The 20,196-nt window shown below is 41.0% G+C and overlaps 1 protein-coding gene across 4 annotated transcripts in view; it reads right to left on the bottom strand.

The window, feature by feature from the left end:
* Positions 1 to 1,766: 1,766 nt before the first annotated feature.
* Positions 1,767 to 20,196, bottom strand: part of ZNF106 (zinc finger protein 106) — a 70,293-nt gene continuing 51,863 nt past the window's right edge. For 3 of the 4 annotated variants that reach the window (XM_027569903.2, XM_027569902.2, XM_027569898.2), the window contains 10 exons: positions 19,630 to 19,775; positions 18,158 to 18,292; positions 15,475 to 15,591; positions 12,166 to 12,357; positions 11,624 to 11,686; positions 10,803 to 10,922; positions 10,215 to 10,286; positions 9,322 to 9,393; positions 6,257 to 6,403; positions 1,767 to 5,652 (listed from right to left, as the gene is read on the bottom strand). In XM_027569903.2, coding sequence (XP_027425704.1) covers positions 5,596 to 5,652; positions 6,257 to 6,403; positions 9,322 to 9,393; positions 10,215 to 10,286; positions 10,803 to 10,922; positions 11,624 to 11,686; positions 12,166 to 12,357; positions 15,475 to 15,591; positions 18,158 to 18,292; positions 19,630 to 19,775 — 1,121 coding nt within the window. In that variant the 3' untranslated portion in view covers positions 1,767 to 5,595. The remainder of the gene's footprint in view (positions 5,653 to 6,256; positions 6,404 to 9,321; positions 9,394 to 10,214; positions 10,287 to 10,802; positions 10,923 to 11,623; positions 11,687 to 12,165; positions 12,358 to 15,474; positions 15,592 to 18,157; positions 18,293 to 19,629; positions 19,776 to 20,196) is intronic. The other variant, XM_027569901.2, reaches the window with a different exon arrangement.

Genomic DNA, 20,196 nt, shown 5'->3' on the forward strand with positions numbered 1-20,196 from the left:
GTAGTCTCTTATGACCCTTTGTATTTCTGTGGTATCAGTCGTAATATCTCCTCTTTCATTTCTGATTTTGAGTCCTCTTTTTCCCTTGGGTGAGTCTAATTAAAGGTTTGTCTGTTTTACCAAAGCAACAGCTCTTAGTCATTAATCTTTCTACTGTCTTGGTAGTCTCTTTTTTATGTAAATGTATGTTTCTTCCTTCTACTTACTTTTGGGCTTCGTTTCTTCCTCCCCCTTTTTTTTTAAGAGTGAGCAGGCACATGAGTCAGGGGAGAGGGGGGAGAGAGAATCCCAAGCAGGCTCCACACCCAGCACAGAGCCTGACGCACGGCTCAATCTCACAACCCTGATGTCATGACCTGAGCTAAAATCTAGAGTTGGACCCTTAACCAACTGAGCCACCCAGGTACCAGTTTCTTCCCTTAAGTTATTTTAGCTATAACATAAGACTACTTGAGATTTTTTTCTTGAACTAGGCCTGTGCTGTATCCCATAGATTTGGTATGTCGAATTTCTGTTTCATTTGTCTCTGGGTGTTTTTTTCTATCTCCTTTATTTCAGTGACCTATTGATTGTTCAGTGGCATGTTTAATCTCCATATTTTTGTGGTTTTTCCAGTTTTTTTTTTATTGTAACTGATTTCTAGTTTCATACCATTGGAGAATATGCTTGATATGACTTCAATATTTAATTTATTGAAAGATGTTTTGCTGCTAATCTAACCAGGAGATTGTTCCATGGGCATGGAATATGTATTCTCCTGCTTGAATGGAATGTTCTGTACATATCTATTGAGTCCATCTGGTTGTGGCACAGCTGTTGCAAAGGGAGGGTGGACATGGAACATGCCCAGCCCAGATGCGATGTACTCATTTGGCCCAGTTGTGGTGTGGCTGCTTGCATAGGTTCAGTGGGACAAGAAGCATGCTTAGCAGTGCTAGCAGGCTAGAGGGAGGACCCCAAACATGGTGCCCATCAGCTCTGTTACCAGCTAGTTAGAATGAGATTGCAAAAATGGAACCAGCCAGTGCTTCTGTCCCCAGAGAAAGTCACTGCAGGTTCTTGCCTGCAGTCACGTTAGGATTAGCAAATGGGTCTCTCCCTCAGTTATAGTCTAGGCTCTTTTCAAATTATTTTTGCAGTGGTTTTCAGGATGAGTGCATGGGCGTGTGAGCCCTTCATGAGCAGGTTCTTTGTTCTCTACAGTTCTATGGTTCCCCTGGACTTAAAAATCCAAAATCAGATGTTTGGGGAGCTTGTCTTTCTGGTGCCAGACACAAGGGTGTGGATGCCTGAAGTGAGGGCATACTCCTTCACTCTTCAAGGAAAAGCTCTGTATTTTGGGGACCCCTTCCTGATAGTGGAAGGGAGACCATCTCTGCCTCTCCTACCTGTCTCAATGCATCTCTCTTATCTTTTGTTGTGGAGGGTGCTGTTAATCTAGTTCCCAGGTCATTTGCAGAGGAAAATTATTCTTTAGATACCTGCAAATTTGTTATCTGTGGGAGGACATGAATTCAAGGTCTTCCTACACAGCCATCTTGAACCCCGAAGACGTAGTTTTAATTCTAGCTCCTTCACTAAATGACTGACCTATTTTATGACCTTGGACAAATCCTTAAATGTAGCTGTTTGCCAAACTTATCCGGACTGTGGTCTGTGGTATATCTATAACCATCTTGTGTTTTCCACCCACTTTCCTTCTTGCTGTCTATACTGACATGGAGGAAAAAGGATTGGCTATTAGTAAGCAGATAAGGTAGCAAAAGTAAACAATTAGTAAAAGTACTTTATTTTCCTCTTGTATTTGCTTTATATCTTGCTTTACAAAGTTATGAAGTTCACAGCTTTATACCAAAATGTAAGAAGGCTAAGCTATTTGCTTATAAACATTTTTGCCGTCAAATGTCATCTGATTTCATTCTTCTAATCCATATTCAATATATAAAAAAATTCAGATACCAAGGGTACTGGAGCAGCTCTAGGGCATATATTTCTCTTAAGCAGGAGAAAGCTCTTCAACAGCCTTTCCTCCTTGACTTCCTTCCCCACCAATTCAACTGGGCTACTACCTTGAATTTAAAGCAAATCTAGGAAACTTTAGTTGCCATGTGACCCAGCAGGGCCATATACTTGGAGGCTGGAGGTGAGGTCAGAGGTTATTGTCTAATAAGCATTATGTTTGTTTTACACCAGGATTTCACAACCACTTACACATGGAACTCAGTATAGTCCAAATCACCTCCACTGTAGCTTCTACCCTATCCATTAGACAGTCACTCTGAAAGCCTGAAGATCGTGATGATTTGGGGCAGGGATAAAATCACAGTTTTACCAACGTGGCAGGCATGGCCTTCATAACAGTTCTAGGAGCTCTCCTTTTGGTAGCAGAAACAAAATTTGTTAAGTCTGCCTATACAAACTACAGTTATATGCGCAAACCAGAGGGTATGTGTTTAATCCCACTTCACAGTATACTGTGATCTCCCCTCCAATGTATTCTCTTCCATAATATATACCATACCATTCCACTAAGTGTTGTATACCTCCTCCCAACACATCATCCACATACCTAGTCACTAAAGTTGTCTACTATATAATCTACCCCAAAACCAAAACAAAAAAGCCCTTTTGGTATTAATATCTTAAGTATAATCACTTAAACAGCAATGGTACTGCCTATACATTATAGGTAGGTCAGGAGCTAAACACTCAACTGTTAACTTCTGAGGCAGAAAAACATTTTCCCCCACAAAAGCAGGAGTGCAGTAGCAATGGCGTTCCCTCGAATTCAAGTAACATCAGGTGGAGATCATTCTTTGCTCTTATGTGTTTACCTGCTGTATAACTCAGTAGAGGAGTGTGTCAAAACACACTTTGAACCTGATTAAAAACTTTTGGATAAAACTTGAAGTGACTGACAGTTTGTCGTAAACTGCCATTACAACAAAGGACGGATACCATGGTTTTCTTGGCTTCTGGCCATTAGAAGTAGGCACAGGCAACTAAGGATAACATTCTCAAAATGGCCTCCAACCCCTATAAGAAATGAGTTGGGTTTTGTCAGGTCATGTAACACTTTTCTTCCTTAAGTACTGAATACCAAGTCAATACAAAAACCTGAGCCACCGCTCTTCTCTAAGGGAAGACGGAAGGCTAGAAGCAGTTAAGACACCGTAAAAGACAAAAAACAGCCTAAGTTCTGCATAACCTTCAAGACTCTTAAAAACAATAACACAACCATAAGCAGCCAAGATGCTTATGGTGCTTTTATTTCTAAATCGACAGCTAGAACAGTGCATTTAGGATAACACACTAACCTGGGGTTAAAATAATTCTACAAATTCTTGAAACAAAGATGTTATTAGCAGGGTTTCAAAAAAAAAACGTTTGTGAAATGAGGAAAAGTATTACAAGTATAGGTGCCCACACCCATACACACGTACAAGAAACATTCACAGCTGCACACACAAAGGCAGACAGGCAGTGCACAATTCTACCAAAATTAAACCCGAATTGGCTGCTACTTGATTATATCAGTCTGTTCATACCTTCAAAGGTTCCCCATGATTGCCCAACACCTCACATAATCCATTCCTGCTGCACAACGGCTCCAGCACTCTCATCTTTTCAGACATGTCCTCAGGCAGGACAGAAGGGCACCTATGCAACAGAGCGCGCAAGGCTTTCTTAGCACACTGCCCAGTCAACATGGAAATGCAGCTTCACTACAACCCCGAATAAAATGCCAGGTTTAGTAATAAATTCCAGTATGCTTTCCTGGGAAATCGCCCTTCTCAAACCCACACAACAGCCTGACTGCTCTGGTCATTCTTACAAGACATGGGGGGGAGAGGTAAGAAAGCTTCTTCATCTCAGACAGAAACAACACAAAGACATTTTATACAAGAGAATCTTCTCTGTTCTCTCTCAAGTATCATGCAACTATCAATAGTGTGGTCAAAAAAAAAAAAAAAGTTTTCCCGTTCATAAGGACAGACGTAAATAGTTCATGGGGCCACTATTTGGTAGTAGCTCCTTTTTTTCAGGAGCCTTTCCTGAAAAAAAAAAAAAAAAAGAACACATCCTTAGTCTTGCGTCCAATTTCATACCCTCCTGAAATCCATCCATGAAGCCCAGTGAAGTCCCCAGCCCTAGAGCTGGAGTGAAGACCTGCAAGTAGATGTGTGCACACGAACAGGGGTGGAGAGAAACCTGCGTGCTATGCAATCCCAGAAAACAGTATGCATCACATCCCCAAGTCTGGTATGTGGCACTGGGCTCTTCTCCCTTCTTCTAGCTCTCTGAAGAACCTTTCAGAGTCTTGAGAATCCAGAAACAAAAGGCTGGAAAGCAACACTTCTATAGATTCTCTCAAGAGTCCACAGAAATTCCAAAAAACAAAGCAGTCTCACTAGGCTTTGTTAATTTGGCGGCTCTCAGTGGAAAAGTGGAGTCTTTCCCTTCATCATACTCCACTCTTCTTTGCTATCAAGAGGGGAGGTGAAGGCAAGATTCCAGTTTCAGAAATCAGTCTCTAAGAAGCCTGCTTGAGCCCCTAAAGACTGTATGCAGATGCTTTATCCTAAGTCCCCCATCTTGGGTGCTGCAGGTGGGGGAAAAGCACCCTGGGAGCCTACAGGAAGTAGGTGATGGCTGCCAAGAGTCTAGGCACAGCCAGGGAGCAGGGGAGAGAGGGTTTGGCAATGGAGCAAACTAAGAGGTTTCACACAGCAGCAGGCCTGGAGAGTCAGACACTGGAAAGGAAGATAAAGGCTACATTCCAGTTCGAAAGGCCTGATAATACCTGCAGCATGAGCACCCGGGCCTAACAGCAACATTGCAAGGTAGATGTTAGGTCTGTGCACTGTCTTGAACTGAGCACTCCCATCAAAATGTGCACAGACGTTCGCTAGGAAGTGCTGTCTGTGAGGACTTGTCATTATGTGATTTGCTGAGTTCCTAAAATATAACCAGCAGAGCAATCACTCTAGCTGTTGAAAATCTACTGTGTGTCCCTTTGGCATTTAAAGCCAGCTCTGTCCACCTACAAAGCAAGAGAATAGTGAAACACACTGCACGTAATTGTTAAGAAAGGGAACTAGTTGCTTCTAATTTAAATACCCAGTTATTAGTACTAAAGAAATTAAAAGTGATCCTAAAAATCTAGCATTTGCACAAACTTGTACTTAAAAGCCGGACTACAGGTTTAAACCATCATAAGACCATAAACTAAAAATTGCAAACTGAAAGCAATTAAAAAAATACATATGATTAGGGTCAGACTGGGTAGCCAATTAAGATCTGTATCTTTAATCAACATCTGGAGAATACTAGTAGCACAGATTACTACGTTCCATGCTGTCCCAGAGAAGTATAGTTCCTTAAAATCTGTTTCAATCTGACAAACCTCCAGTAAGAACTTAATGTGTAACTATCATCCCATAGAGCTGCCCAGACTTATGCTAGTGGTAAGCCTGGCTAGTAACCACTTTCTCCTTCCCTGATTCTCTGGGGAAGGGAAGACTGTGGCCTCTGTGAAGGGCCGATGTAAAATTAGTTCAAATGATAACTTCCCAACATGGGAGGCAAAAAACTTCATGAATCAATTTTGCTGTCATCCTCAGCATGTCGTTCAATGTGTCCTGCAGCATCCTAGGAATAAAGGGAAAGGGGCCTGTGAGAGAAAAGTTGCTAGTAAGACAAGAAGAAATCCAAGCCAAGGAGAGCTTCACGGGTACATTCTAAGATCCATACACGGAAGGTGATTAGGACCCAGCACTTTACACAAGAACACAGTAATAATCCTCTAGGTCCAGTTACTGGATTTGAAACATTTGAAAACATTCTCTTGGGGCGCCTGGGTGGCTCAGTCGGATAAGCGACTGCCTTCCGCTCAGGTCATGATCCCAGCGTCCTGGGATCAAGCCCCGCATTGGACACCCTGCTCCACAGGGAGCCTGCTTCTCCCTCTGCCTGCCGCTCCCCCTGCTTGTGTTCTCTGTCAAATAAATGAATAAAATCTTTAAAAAATATTAAAAAAGAAAACATTCTCTTTAGGCTCTTTCTCAAAAACTACCTATTTCATCATTTGAAACCTCATTAAGCTATTCCCCAAATCTATGAATAATAATAAAAACGAAAATCCCTAGACTCTCCCTGTTTATTGCAATTCTGAACATTCTAATTAAGGCAAAAAAGGTCTGCCTGCTCTGAGCCGTTGAATGACCCAGGTCGGCCTCAGGTCCCACTCATGTACCTGTTTGGATCCTTTCCTAGCAGTGAAGAAAGCGTCACAGTTCTTCCAGCGACATTTCAGAGTTTGAAAGTTTGGATTTGTATGGTCAGTAAGCAAATGTTGTTTCAAATGATCTACAACGCCAAATATCAGAGCGCAACCATGCCACTGAGGAGAAAGACAATGAAAGGGTAAGGGAAAAACAGTACAGGAAACATGCAATCACAATTACAGCAGTCCTCACTTGTATCTTTTAAGTACTGTGGAAGCAAAAGCAAGCCCCTTATTCTTTATTCTTGGCCAGAAAATATAACAAAGTCAGAGGCATCCACATTAATTACCAATATTCTGAGGAGCCTTGAAAAGACTGGAAAGTCTTCACACTCTGCTCTATTGAGAAGGCAAAGCACCCAGACAGCCACATTGTTAGACGAAAAGGTTAGCAAATATTGACAGGCAAGTTACCATAAAATTTAGTTTAAGCCACATTTATTTTTTATCTTGCCATCATAAAATGAATTCCTTAGTCCATTTATTTAAAAAAGGTGGGGTGCTGGGTGGCTCAGTCAGTTAAGCATCTGACTCTTGATTTCAGCTCAGGTCATGATTTCAGGGTCGTGAGATCGAGCCCTGAGTCGTGCTCCATGTTTAGCAGGGAGTCTGCTTGAGATTCTCTCTCCCCCCTCCCCCACCTCTCCCCCTGCTCGCTCTCTAATAAATGAAATCTCTTAAAAAAAAAAAAAGGCTAAGAGCTCTCTCTAATACTGAAGGGGCTGTATTTCACAATTCTGAGAACTGCTGACTCGTAAACTTGAGAAAATAAAAATGTCTGACAAAGAAAACTATGCCTTGGAAACCTGAATTTACTGAGAATCTTTATCACTTGAATTGCAATCTTTTTTTCAAGATTTTAGGTATGTACGTATGTATGTATGTATGTATGTATTTAGCATGCATGCAAGTAGGGAGAGGGAAAGGCAGAGGGAGAGAATCTCAAGCAGACTCCCCACTGAGCATGGTACCCAACTTGGGTTGGGTGTCAATCTCACATGTCAATCTCACAACCTTGACAACATGACCTGAGCTGAAACCAAGAGTTGGATGCTTAACCAACAGAGCCACCCAGGTGCCCCTCTGTTTTTTTTTTTTTAATTCCTACTTTACTAAAAATGTGGCTCAGCTCTCAATTTCACTCGTTAGTCAGAAAGCATGAAGACTCTTTGTCTCGGTTTTTTCCCCCTCCAGCTTGATTGTTTTAAATCTTAAAATTCTGGGGCGCCTGGGTGGCTCAGTTGTTAAGCATCTGCCTTCGGCTCAGGTCGTGATCCCAGGTTCCTGGGATCGAGCCCCGCATCGGGCTCCCTGCTCCGTGGGAAGCCTGCTTCTCCCTCTCCCACTCCCCCTGCTTGTGTTTCCTCTCTCGCTGTCTCTCTCTCTCTGATGAATAAAATCTTTAAAAAAAAAAAATCTTAAAATTCTAACAGGTTCATTTCTATGAAATAATGCAAATCTGAGTTTTTCCTGTAGCACTATTCCATCCCTTCCAACTTTAAAACCAGATGGTATTTTCTCCATTTCTCTAGAAAAATTAACCCTCTATTTGTATTCTAGATTCTGTTGTACTATATTTTATGTCCTTCACTGAGAAAACCAAAAAGCAAACACAGTAACGTGTAAAAAGCTGCAAAGTAACCAGGCTGTAGACAAGTCTAAATCAAATCTAAAAATGGAGAGTATTTTAATTCCATTCCATTATTTCTGCAAAACAACATGTTAGGGTATGGGGGCCGGGGCGGAGTGGGGAGTGGAAGATCAGTGCCAGAAACTTTTCTCTGATCACCACTAATATCAGAACTGATGAAACAACTTAAGGCCTATACGGAATAGTGTAAAAGTGTGGAGCTCCCCCCCAAAATAAAAACCATGCAATTTGGCCTAGGCAACATACGTTTAAAACCTTCAAGAATACACATTTTTATTTGCCTATAATCCAATGAGGACACAAATCTAATTTATTTGCCTCAAAATCCAATGAGGACACAAACCAAACTATGAACACGTGAAATCCCTGAGGAATGAGTATCAGATAGTGAGCAGGTCACAAAAATAAGCACTTCAACTTTTTATTTCACATACAGTTGACCCCTGAACAACACGGTTTCAAAACGCATGGGGTCCACTTATACATGAGCTTTTTTCAATAAATATAGTACAGTACTGTAAATGTATCTTCGTTTCCTTATGATTTTATTTTATTTACTTATTTAAGTAGGCTCCACGCCCAGCATGGGACTCAAACTCATGACCCTGAGATCAAGTCGCACGTTCCACCAACTGAACCAGCCAGGCGGTGCTTCTTAAATTTTAGTAACATTTTCTTTTCTTTAGCTCACCATATTGTGAGGCTACAGTATATAACACATATAACATACAAAATACGTGTAAATTGACTGTTTATGTTGTCAGTAAGGCTTCGGATCAAGAGTAGGCTATTAGTAGGTAAGCTTTTGGGGAGTCAAAAGTTATATGTGGATTTTCAACTGCACAGGGTCTGATGCCCTCCCTGCACTGTTTAAGGGTCAACTGTACTTCTGTATTGTTGATATTTTTGTAAGCGTGTACTGATTTATAATAAAACAAACAAAAACCACCACAGAGATGACCTCTGAGTGGATGATATATAGACATACCTCCTATCTAATCTTAGACTATTCATGAAAGAAGTATGGAAGCATTTTATTGTTAGCTTTTAAAAATAAGCTTCCTTGGGGCATCTGGGTGGTGCAGTTGGTTAAGCATCCGACTCTTGGTTTCAGCTCAGGTTGTGCTCTCAGGGTCGTGAGATCAAGCCCCACATCAGGCTCCATGCTCAGTGCTGAGTCTGCTTAAGATTCTCTCTCCCTTTCCCCCTCCCACTCATGCTCACTCTCTCTCCCCACCCTCTAAATTAAATCTTAAAAAAATAATAATAAAAATAAACTTCCTTGTCCTACAGTGGGAGGCATAAAGTAGATGCTCAAATATAAAAATGCTTAATTGATGCTAATGAAGATCTATAAATTAGCCTAGGGGTAAGCATTCCTTACCCAACAACGGTAATTCTGCATCAGATTCAGCCTCACAGCTTGAATACTGCCATCATAACAGCCAGTATAAATCTGGAAAAAGAGGTTTCTCATATCAGACCAAAACAACACACAAAAAAACAACTACTAAACTTCCTCAAAATACATGTCAGAAGCTCCTTGTGCTGGCTATAAGAAAACACAAACCTACAGCAAAGCCAGCCGCACGTCCTACCATGGGTAAGTATTTCTGGTGGGGCTACACTGAAGTTATGCTCCTTAGAGAGCCACTCCTGAGACACCGGCTGAGAGCAGTAGCAGGGCTCGGGCTGGGAGGCACCTGCCCACACTGTAAGCTGTGCACCCAGGCTCCTGAGCATTGTGTGCTACACCATGCGCCACACAGTAGCCATCTGCCTCTCGTTGCAACAAGCGGTTCTACTGCTCAGAATCTAGAAAACATCCACTCTGGTTCAACCACATAATTTAAACATAAAATAAATCAAGGCTTAGCGGGGTTGAGTGAATTAGCTTTTACTCTTAGGTCTGCTTTCGCTATGCCGTACTGGCCAAATCTCCAGACTCTATTCCAATGTTCTGTTTGGATTGTAATGTCTCCGGAAAAAGCACCACTAAATTTTTAGGGGAAACATCTTAAAACTTATTTTCTGTTTAATGGTGGTATCAGATTTTTATTGTAATTATTTTAGCTTATTAATAGCAAAGAGAATATTCAACAATGTCACTGGGTTACTTCTCAGTGATATTATGCCAAGACAGAAAAACATTCAATAATGAGGCATGTCAGAAACAGATGTCATCTTTGGAAGTGATAAACAGGACCATTATTATCAGTTTGTAGTTTTTAGTAAACACATTCAAAAGCAGTATGTGACATGGCTAATAACACTCACCATACTTTTATGGATGGTCATACACATAATCATGTCTTTGTGTCCTCCATAAACTTGCAGTCGATCATGGGACTTAGGTGGAGAAAAAAAACAGAGAGAGAATTAAGGTTATTTATACCCTGTGTTTAATAAGCCTAATCCCTGGAGGCCTCTGGCAGGTTTAAAACCATCCCTAAGGCACTACAAGCTGAGGCACAGTAGCATTTTCACAGAAACACAATCTTTCTAGTAAGTCCGCAAGGGAGGAGTTGGTAATTGGAAATGAGAAAACTAATTTCTGTGTAGTGTCAAAGTCTCAAACCTGAAATAGCACACAAGGAGCACTAAACAGGCTTTAGAGACTACAGCTGCAGTCTGGAAACCATCCGGTATTGACCTCTGTGAGCCTCCCCAGGAACCTCGGAGCCATGTTTCTCAAAGTGTAGTCCACGGACCATCTGCTTCATAATTATCTAGAGGGCTTGTGAAAAATGCAGATTTCTGGGCCCCACCCCATCTTACTATATTAAAAAAAAAAAAGATTAACACCAAACCCAAACAGACCTTCTCCCCAAATTGTTCAAGCAAAAGAGTGGATCTAAATTCTACCTGTAATTCATAGACACGAACAAATTTATCCAGGCAAGCGGTCACCATCACTTTTCCTAGGATATTCACCACAGTCACTGCATGATTGTGACCTTTATAGATCCGCACAAGCTCACCAGTCTGCATCCAAAAAGAAACAAGTCACTAGACTGACTTTCAAGATTCCTTCTGACTTTGGAGATTTATGATTCGATTATTCCAAAAGTCATCGTTCTGAAGCTACTTGTACATAATGTAGCTGAACTAATTTTAACAGATGAAGTACTCACACAAGCATTTACTACAATATAGGTAATACAAGATATATGAAATGTATCCTGATGGAGAGAAGCTGGTGTCATAGAAAGAGAAGGCCCACAACTCTATCTGTATGTATTTTATAGGTTTTGAAGTATTTCCACTTTTAATCATTTTATTGCATCTGGACAAGTCCCTGAGGTTGCATTATCCTCAGGTTTAAAGCTCAGGCACTGAGCTTCACAGAGCTGTCTCTATGACCTGAGCAGAGTCTCTCAGCTGTTTTTATTTGTTCTATTTTAAACTACATAACATATCCACTTTCTCAGAGCCTCAGATGCTCAATTTATCTCAAGTTTAAATGAGATAAACTAAACCTTACATAAACTCTGAATCTGTCCCCCATTAAACATTTTGATGAGGTCAGATAGTGCTCACTATCTTCCAAGAGCTTATGCAGGTAGGGATTATTATTAAGCTTTTCCCTGGAAAAAGGGTTTCATTTAAATTGCAAGAGGTCTGAGAAATCCCTCAACCTTTAACCATCATTCCATTAAAGATTTCTTTACATCAACACAACTTACATGAATGTTATGGGCGTGAACTGACTGATCGCTGGAGCCACTGAACACAAGGTCATTCACCACCTTGAAAAAAATTCACTGAGTTAGATTTGGTATAAGGTTCTGAATTTTCTCTGTAACTTGTAAAGCACATTGTTGAATTCTAATTTCTAACCTACTTTGACATGAGCATGAACTAGGGATAAAATAATAAGTTCCTCAGACAAATTTTCTAAAGTGAAACTTCCGTCCTACCACCAGGTACTGTGAGGAACTGACAATGTATTTTTGGGTTTGTTGTCTCTTCAGAATGACTGCGAAATAGCCGAGAAGGGCTTTAAAGTATATCTACATTCTATGATAAAACACACCTGTTTCTCTGTTAATATAGTAAAATATAGTCCATCCCTTGGTGACCCAAACCTAAAGAAAAGCACTGTAATCTCTTTGCTCTTTTGAAGATGATGTGTTCTAAATAAGGCATTAGACAATAAGGGAAATGTCACCCAAACCCTTCTATTTGTGCCAGACAACCAACTCCTCTTCTCTTGCACTGTACTTGCCTTCATGCAAAGAATGGTTTTGCTGTGGCCCTCCAGAGTTCTGAGGAGGAGTCCATTCCGTGCATCACGAACACTAATGGTACAGTCATAAGACCCAACGACGAGCAGCTTTCGGGCACCCTCCTGTGCTGTGGCAAGACAGCTGACAGCCCGAGGGCCGTGGCATTCAAAGATTTCAAGTCGTTTATTGTTCTGAAAAATAAGCCACCATCATATGAAGTAAAAGCAACTTAGGTGGTAAATGTCAAAATCAACTAACCCAAATCACTACCTGAATACAAACTCTTAAATTCTATTACCTGTACTTAAGTTCTCATACCCCACCCATCTTTAACTTCCCAACCTCTGCCATTCCCATTCCAACTCCTGACTCCCTCCTCCCCCCTTCCAGTGGGGCACAGCAAACTTGTGCATTATAAACACATTTCTAACTTCAAACTACACTACCTGATCTAATAATTAGCACTTGATTCTCTTTTTATGCCTTTGCTCACTTCCCCGAAGTTAATGATAATGAATGAGCAACTTTTTTTTCATATTCTAATACCATTTCCATGCCATAGACCCAGAAACTCATTCCCTGACTTTTTTGTCATCAAAAATTATGCAATCAGTCATGTGTTTCCAAACTTCTCCACTGAGAATTACTTATTTAGATAATTTCGGTAAGAGTCTCTCATTCTCCACCTTTCTGTTATTCTCAAGTTCTTCTGATTTCTCGTTCTATGTTATCTCTCCTGACATCATTTAGTGAACTAGAGAAGCCTTTTGTATCAGTCACAGTGGCATGGTCACATCCTGAATTCCCAAACACTCCTTTACCTCAAATCTTGCTTCCCTCATCCCCACGCCAATCTTGTTCATAAAGTCTCCCCCTTCTCAAAAGTAACTTTAGGGGGGGTTGCCTGGCTGTCTCAGGAGGTGGAGCATGCTACTCTTGATCTTGGGGTCATGAGTTCAAGCCCTGGGTGTAGAGATTAGTTTAGTAAATAAATAAATAAATAAATAAATAAATAAATAAATAAATTGGGTGCAGAGATTACTTTAATAAATAAATAGATAGGAACTTCAGGTGCACACAAGTGGTGAAACTCCCAGAAACTAAGCACTAAGCTCCCAGCAGCTGGGAGCCTCCAGGGCTAAGCAATGACTTCAGCCATCTTAGGTGCTGGGGAGACAGCCTGATGGAGCTCAGGGTCCACTGGTGGACAGCACAGAGAAATAGCCCTGGCTTTCTGTTGAGACCTCAGAAGCACTGCATTCTAGGTGTATGGGCAATCCAAAAAGGGCCCAGCCCTCACAAGGCTTCAAAATTCCCATGTCCGCAGAGATTCAAATCTCTGTGTCAAGATCCATCTTCTCTGCTTGTCAACCAGTTAAAGACCATTTCCATTTGAATTTTTTGCCCTCATCCTGCCTCAGAAGTCCTGTTCCTAACTTCTGTCCACCTTTGATAGCGTTACTCTTCAGAAAGAGAATGAGGCAATTATCAAATTTTATCCTTTAAACTATTTTAAACTTATTCTTTCTTCATTTCTATTGCCCTAACCGAATCTAATGTAGGCTGTTAACACTTCACATATGGAACGCAACGACTTCCACTAATGACCCGTCTGTGATCTATTCCTACTGAGTGAACCAAATAACTTGGCACTTGATTATCTATGTGCTAGATTCTTCTAACTTGATTCTAAGCTTCTGAAAGGCAAAAGCCATGACATATTTTATTGTATCCCTTATAAGCAGTGGTTCCAGCTCACATGTGGAAGGAGAGCTGGTAGGTATTCGCTAAACATATGAATGATACTATAATTGGGCATAACACAGTAAACTTTTTTTTTTAAAGATTTTATTTATTTATTTGACAGAGAGAGACACAGCGAGAGAGGGAACACAAGCAGGGGGAGTGGGAGAGGGAGAAGGAGGCTTCCCGCAGAGCAGAGAGCCTGACGCGGTGCTCAATCCCGGGACCCTGGGATCATGACCTGAGCCGAAGGCAGATGCCGAAAACTGAGCCACCCAGGCGCCCCAACACAGGAAACATTGTAACATACTGTTAAAAGATGACCATGAAGTGCCTGGGTGGCACAGTTGGTTAGGCATCTGACTCTTGATTTCGGCTCAGGTCATGATCTCAGGGTCATGAGACTGAGCCCCATGTTGGGCTCCATGTGTGGAGCCTGCTTAAGATTTTCTCTCTTCCTCTCCTGCTCTCCACCCCCAGCCCCCACATTGGCACACTCACATTCTCTCACTCAAAAAAAAAGATGACCAGATGACCTTGGGATATGGTGCTACAACTCTTTAGTAACCAAATCCATCAACTCTACCTCTTACATCTTTTTTTTTTTTAAAGATTTTATTTATTTATTTGAGAGAGAGAGAATGAGAGATAGAGAGCACGAGAGGGAAGAGGGTCAGAGGGAGAAGCAGACTCCCTGCTGAGCAGGGAGCCCGATGTGGGACTCGATCCTGGGACTCCAGGATCATGACCTGAGCCGAAGGCAGTCGCTTAACCGACTGAGCCACCCAGGCGCCCCCTCTTACATCTTTTATCCATTCTCTTCTCTTCATCCTTAGTCTGACCTTTCTACTTCATCTTCTACAACAAAGCCTCCTAAATGATCTTCCTGCCTCTACTAGTACCAGTATTTTCCTATCATCAACTCCAGAAGGACTTTTTCTAAAATACAAATTGGATCATGTTTCTCCTACTTTAAAGCCCACATGATGGAAGTCCACCTACATAAACAAAGCATATAGGGCCATCAAGAACTGGTCCTTCCTCATTTCCTAAGCTTTATCCTGAGGCTTAGCACATAACAGATGCTCAGTAAAGGTTTGCTCAACAAATGAATTTATCTTTGGATTAGGAAAGAATGAAGCCATAGGAGCAAAAGGCAAACCTATGACTGGGTTCACATTACAGAATGGGCTATCCTCATGAAACCCTAAATCAGTTCCAGACCACATCAATGTCATACTCAAAAGAATTTAAGCTCATTTTTCATGGTGTCATTCTTAAAATGAGATAGACTAGTTCAACCTATGACTCATTATTTGGCCCCAAATCATCAGGCTTGGTTTAATTTAGTAGAGTTACCTTTTGGTCCTGGCACACTTGGGCCTGAGCAGACAGAATGAAGGATCTTGTTTCACTTATACCAGAAGATAACAGTTTTTGAGTAGCAGCTCATTCTGTTGTTTTCTCACACAAGAAAACAGGAAAATGTCTGCCTTCTACTTCTTCCCACACACATGCTACTTTCAAGTGACATGGGAATGCAGCCTTCTCCCCCACACACTAACCTTTATGTTGAAGGTGACCACAGTGCCATTTGCCAGTCCTGCATAGAGGATTCGCCATCGACTATGGAGGCAGAGAACCCGGTCTTCCAGCTGTAACTGCTCCACACACTCTCGCGTCTGACAAAAGTACACAACACCTCATCAGCAGAGGTTAACAGCAAATAAAATGTGAAATCAATCCTTCTTAAAGCAGAGTGTGAAATGATTTCTATGAGGAAGAAAATGTAGCATCCTCTATCTTGTAGAAGAGTATGATAGATTTGGCCAAAGATCCTCAAGCTCTAAATAAATATCAACTCTAATAATGTCACTTGCGTTCCTAATTTGGAATGCAGAAATTCTTCAAAGGGCACTAAGAATTGGGCCTTAAAATTTTAAATTAAGTAGCCAAAGGTAAAGCTGCATTTGACATCTAAAAAGGAAAATAAAGGTTACAGTTGTATATTTGATACTTGCATTAATCATGTATGTGTTTCCTGTAATTGATTCTCTATTTCAATAGTTCCCAAATGCCTCCTTCAAACCAGTGCTTGGTTGGCTGATCCATAATTAGCTGAGAAGTTTTTAAAATATATAGAATCCCTTGGGGCGCCTGGGTGGCTCAGCTGTTAAGCATCTGCCTTTGGCTCAGGTCATGGTCCCAGGGTCCTGGGATTGAGGCTGACATTGGGCTCCCTACTTCGCGGGAAGCCTGCTTCTCCCTCCTCTCCCACTCCCCCTGCTGTCTTCCCTCTCTCGTTGTGTCTCTCTCGGTCAAATAAGTACAAAATCTTAAAAAAAAAAAAATTTATATACAACCCCAAGCTTCATTCTCAATCCCTGAGATTGTAATTCAGTAGGCTCTGGAATATACATTTAAAAAATTTCTTTAGTAATTCTAATGCATATCCAGGTGAAATAAGTACTATTTGATCTCACCTTCAAGAAATGATTTCCATGAATTTCCAGAACTGGGTTATACTAGCAATTCTAGTTACCTAGGTAACCTGGCCCTGTTTCCAGTAAGATAGCGAGCTCTCAAGATTTGTTAATGAATGATACTAAGCAACTAAAGCCCCAAAGTGTAGCTTTTAAACAGGATTGGAAACATGCTAAAATCAAGATGGTTAAAACTGGACAGAATGAGACAAGCTGTGGGTAGGATGATAAAAGCTGTAGGCTGTCAAAGCTTTTGACCTCTTTCCCCAACCTTCTTCTATAAAGAGTCAGTCCCCGAAATTAGTCAATTCTCTCCCATAAAATTACAAATGTAAATGCCATGTATAAAATTGTGAAATAAAAAGACAGTAAATACGCCCAAATGTTAAAATTCATGTTGCCTCTGGTTAAGCCATGTGAGAGCTTCTTGTAGTTTTTATAGGGGAATCAGATATATACTGTAATAGAAAAGAAAAAAAAAGATTCCTTTTAAAATATGAATGCTCGTTGACAAGTACCTAGTCACCCAAGAAATCTAACAGAGATGTACAAGATTAATGTTGTTTTCATACTTGCTAACAAACATCCATCTGCAGCCCATGAATCGAGGAGTCATTTCGACTTCCAAGTCTTATTTTTTAAGAAATACATTTCACAAGACTATAGCTGCTGTAGACAGTGATTCCTCTGATGGATCTCAGCAAAGTAAATTGCAAACTTTCTGGAAAGGATTCACCATTCTAAAGATGCCATTAAGGGAAGAAGTCAAAATATCAATGTAAAAGGGGGTTTAGAAGAAGCAGATTCCAGCCCTCAAGGATGACTATGAGGGGTGCAAGACTTCAGTGGAGGAAGTGACTGCAGATGTGGTGGGAATAGCAAGAGAACTAGAATGAGAAGTGGGGCCTGAAGTCGTGACTGACTTGCTGCAATCTCAGGATAAAACTGTACTGGATGACGAGCTGCTTCTCACGGCTGAGCAAAGAAAGTGGTTTCTTGAGATGGAATCTACTGGTGAAGATGCTGTGAAGACTGTTGAAATGACACCAAGGTTTTCAGAATATTCCATAAACTTAGTTGATAAAGCAGCAGCAAGGTTTGAGAGGATGGACTCCAGTTTTGAAAGAAGTCCTACTGGGGGTAAAATGCTTTCGAATGGCACTGCACGCTACAGAGAAATGGCTCATGAAAGGAAGAGTCGATCATGGAGGCACACTTCACTGTGGTCTTATTTTAAGAAATTGCCACAGCCATCCTAGCCCTCACAACCACCCCCACATCAGTCAGCGGCCATCAACACTGAGGCAGGACCTTCCACCAGCAAAAAGACTACAGCTTGCTGAAAGCTCAGATGATGACTAGCATTTGATTAGCAATAAAGTATTCTTTCTCTTTTTTTTTTTTCTTCCTTTTTTCCCTCTCTGGGGAGAGAAAAAAGTATTTCTTAATTAAGGTACATACATTGCTTTTTTTTAGATACAATGCCATTGCACACCTAAGAGAATAGTGTATAGCATCAACATTCACTTTTATGTTCACTAGGAAACCAAAAAATTCATTTGACTAGTTTTATTGTGATGTTCACACCTTACTGCAATGGTCTGGAACCCAACTTGCAGTATCTTTGAGGTATGCTACTAAAATAGGCTCAAAGCATAATAAAGTGGGCAGAATGAAGCATCTGTCTCAGTGTCTCCACTCTACACAGTAAATACAGCCAAAGCAGCTTAATATGATCACTTCTGATTTCTCTGGACTCACTTACCTTGACATGATAGCAGCGAATGGTATGGTCACTGGAACCAGTGTAAAGGGCAGCATTCTTCCCAGAGGTTTGTGTAACCAGGAGGCAGTTCACTTTGGAGGTGTGCCCCTCGAAGACACCAATGCACTTCCGACTCTAAAGTTAAGCACATATCAGATCATTACTTGTGGATACACAAGGATTAAATAACACATTTCCTCAACAACAAAAATGCTAAAACATGCAGTTTGCTGCTGTATCCTCGGTGCCTCAGTTAGTGCCTGGTACACAAAAGGTGCTCAGTAAGTATCTGCTCACTAAATGCCCAGTCAACAGTCACAGGAACTAAGTATCTCCAACTCTATGTTAGCTGAACCATACCAAAAATACATATCTGCTGTAAGATAGATCAGAATTTTAATTAACGCCTAAGGCAAGGATCTCCAACATAAGACCAAAGATCTGACAAATCCAAACTGCAGCTAATTTCCCAGATAAGTGCATTTCATCAGTAAGTATGAATGTTCCACAATATTCAGAGATGTGTCACGTGCCATTGCAGGCCGTAGTGGTCCAGGGGCAGTTTCATAAGGGAGCATCCTAAATGTTATCTTCGTGCACATATGGAGATCCACTTAGAATGTGCATACATATATACATTTATCTTGCAATTTAGAGTTAGAGCCAATCCCCCAAATGTTACACTCCTACTTCCTGGTACCACTGCTTCCTTCCTAGACACCTGTTGCCTAGAGCGAACACATTTTCATGGTCCATCATCTAACCTTTTGACTTTCAAGACTTCAATAATTTCAAATACTTTCATGGTGTTTGTTCAGACAACAGAGTGTTCCTAAAGTTTCTTGGCTATCACTGTTGATAAGCAAAATTAGTTTGACATACACCAAATTCAAAACTCACTCTATGAAAAGTTCATTCTATGAAAATTGAGACTAACGAGCATCAGAGTATACTAAGTGTGAGGAACTAGAACACTGTTGCTCTCCTTAATAACTTCGGACAATTAATGAACTGTGAGGACAAATGCCTCCTCTAGTACTTCCCCGATATTCATTCTATCCTATTATGTAGCAGCTATGGAACTGACCTCATTAACAACGCCAGGACTAGAACCTGATTGGCCAAGCCTACTGCTGTCATCTCATCTCTCTTTGCCAAGTGGTTGTTCACAGTCAAGCACAGGACCCATTTTTATAGCAATGGGAGGAAAAAAAAAACCCCAAGGGCTTCCAAAATCTGTGAGCAGAAGAACTAGCTTTAGGAAGAGGTGACACCAGAGAAAGCAGAATGGAGAGACAGAAAGAAGCTAAGTCCCCAGTGACCCTGCTAAACCACTGCCATCAACCTCATCTACAGTTAGTCTAAAACTCACCTCATCTCTCGACAGCAAATAGATTCCCCTATTGTTTAAGAGAGTGTGAACTGGAGTTCCTAAAACCTGCAAAAACATTCTGATTGAGTTATCAACTCACCACCAGATTATAAGCTCGGACAGTTTTATCTGCTGAACAGGTGTACAGTAAGTTCCCAAATATCTGAATTGCATTCACTGCGGCTTGGTGCCCCTCAAAGCTCCCTTCTGTGGGCTCATCATCATCTCCTGGCTCGGAAGATATTTCTGGAAAACAAAAATATGTTTCAGAGACCTGTCTGCTTTTGTCTGAAAAGATACTCAAAATTTAAAACCATTACATAATATAGTGGTCCCTGGATTCTCCTTAAAACCTTGTTCCCCTAGCAAAACACATCTTTCATTAATGATCTTCATTATGAAGACTTTATAACAAGAGAAGGCAGCGGAGGCTTCCACGTAGGAAAAAAGATACTTATTTTTTGAGTGAACCTGGGAAGTACCAAATTGCTCTCCACATCCTCTCTTCTGCTGCCAGTTCTTCTGTTGAATAAGGCATTATTCTTTAAGCAGTTCCTTCTCAAAGCAAAAACCCCAGGAGGCAATGAAACCTTAATACTCCTTAGTTGAACAGCTAAGACAGATGGGAATAAGAAACTAAAAAGGCAGGACTTAGGATTTACAGATA

This window comes from Zalophus californianus, chromosome 6 (genome assembly GCF_009762305.2).
Source record: "Zalophus californianus isolate mZalCal1 chromosome 6, mZalCal1.pri.v2, whole genome shotgun sequence".
Taxonomy (NCBI): domain Eukaryota; kingdom Metazoa; phylum Chordata; class Mammalia; order Carnivora; family Otariidae; genus Zalophus; species Zalophus californianus.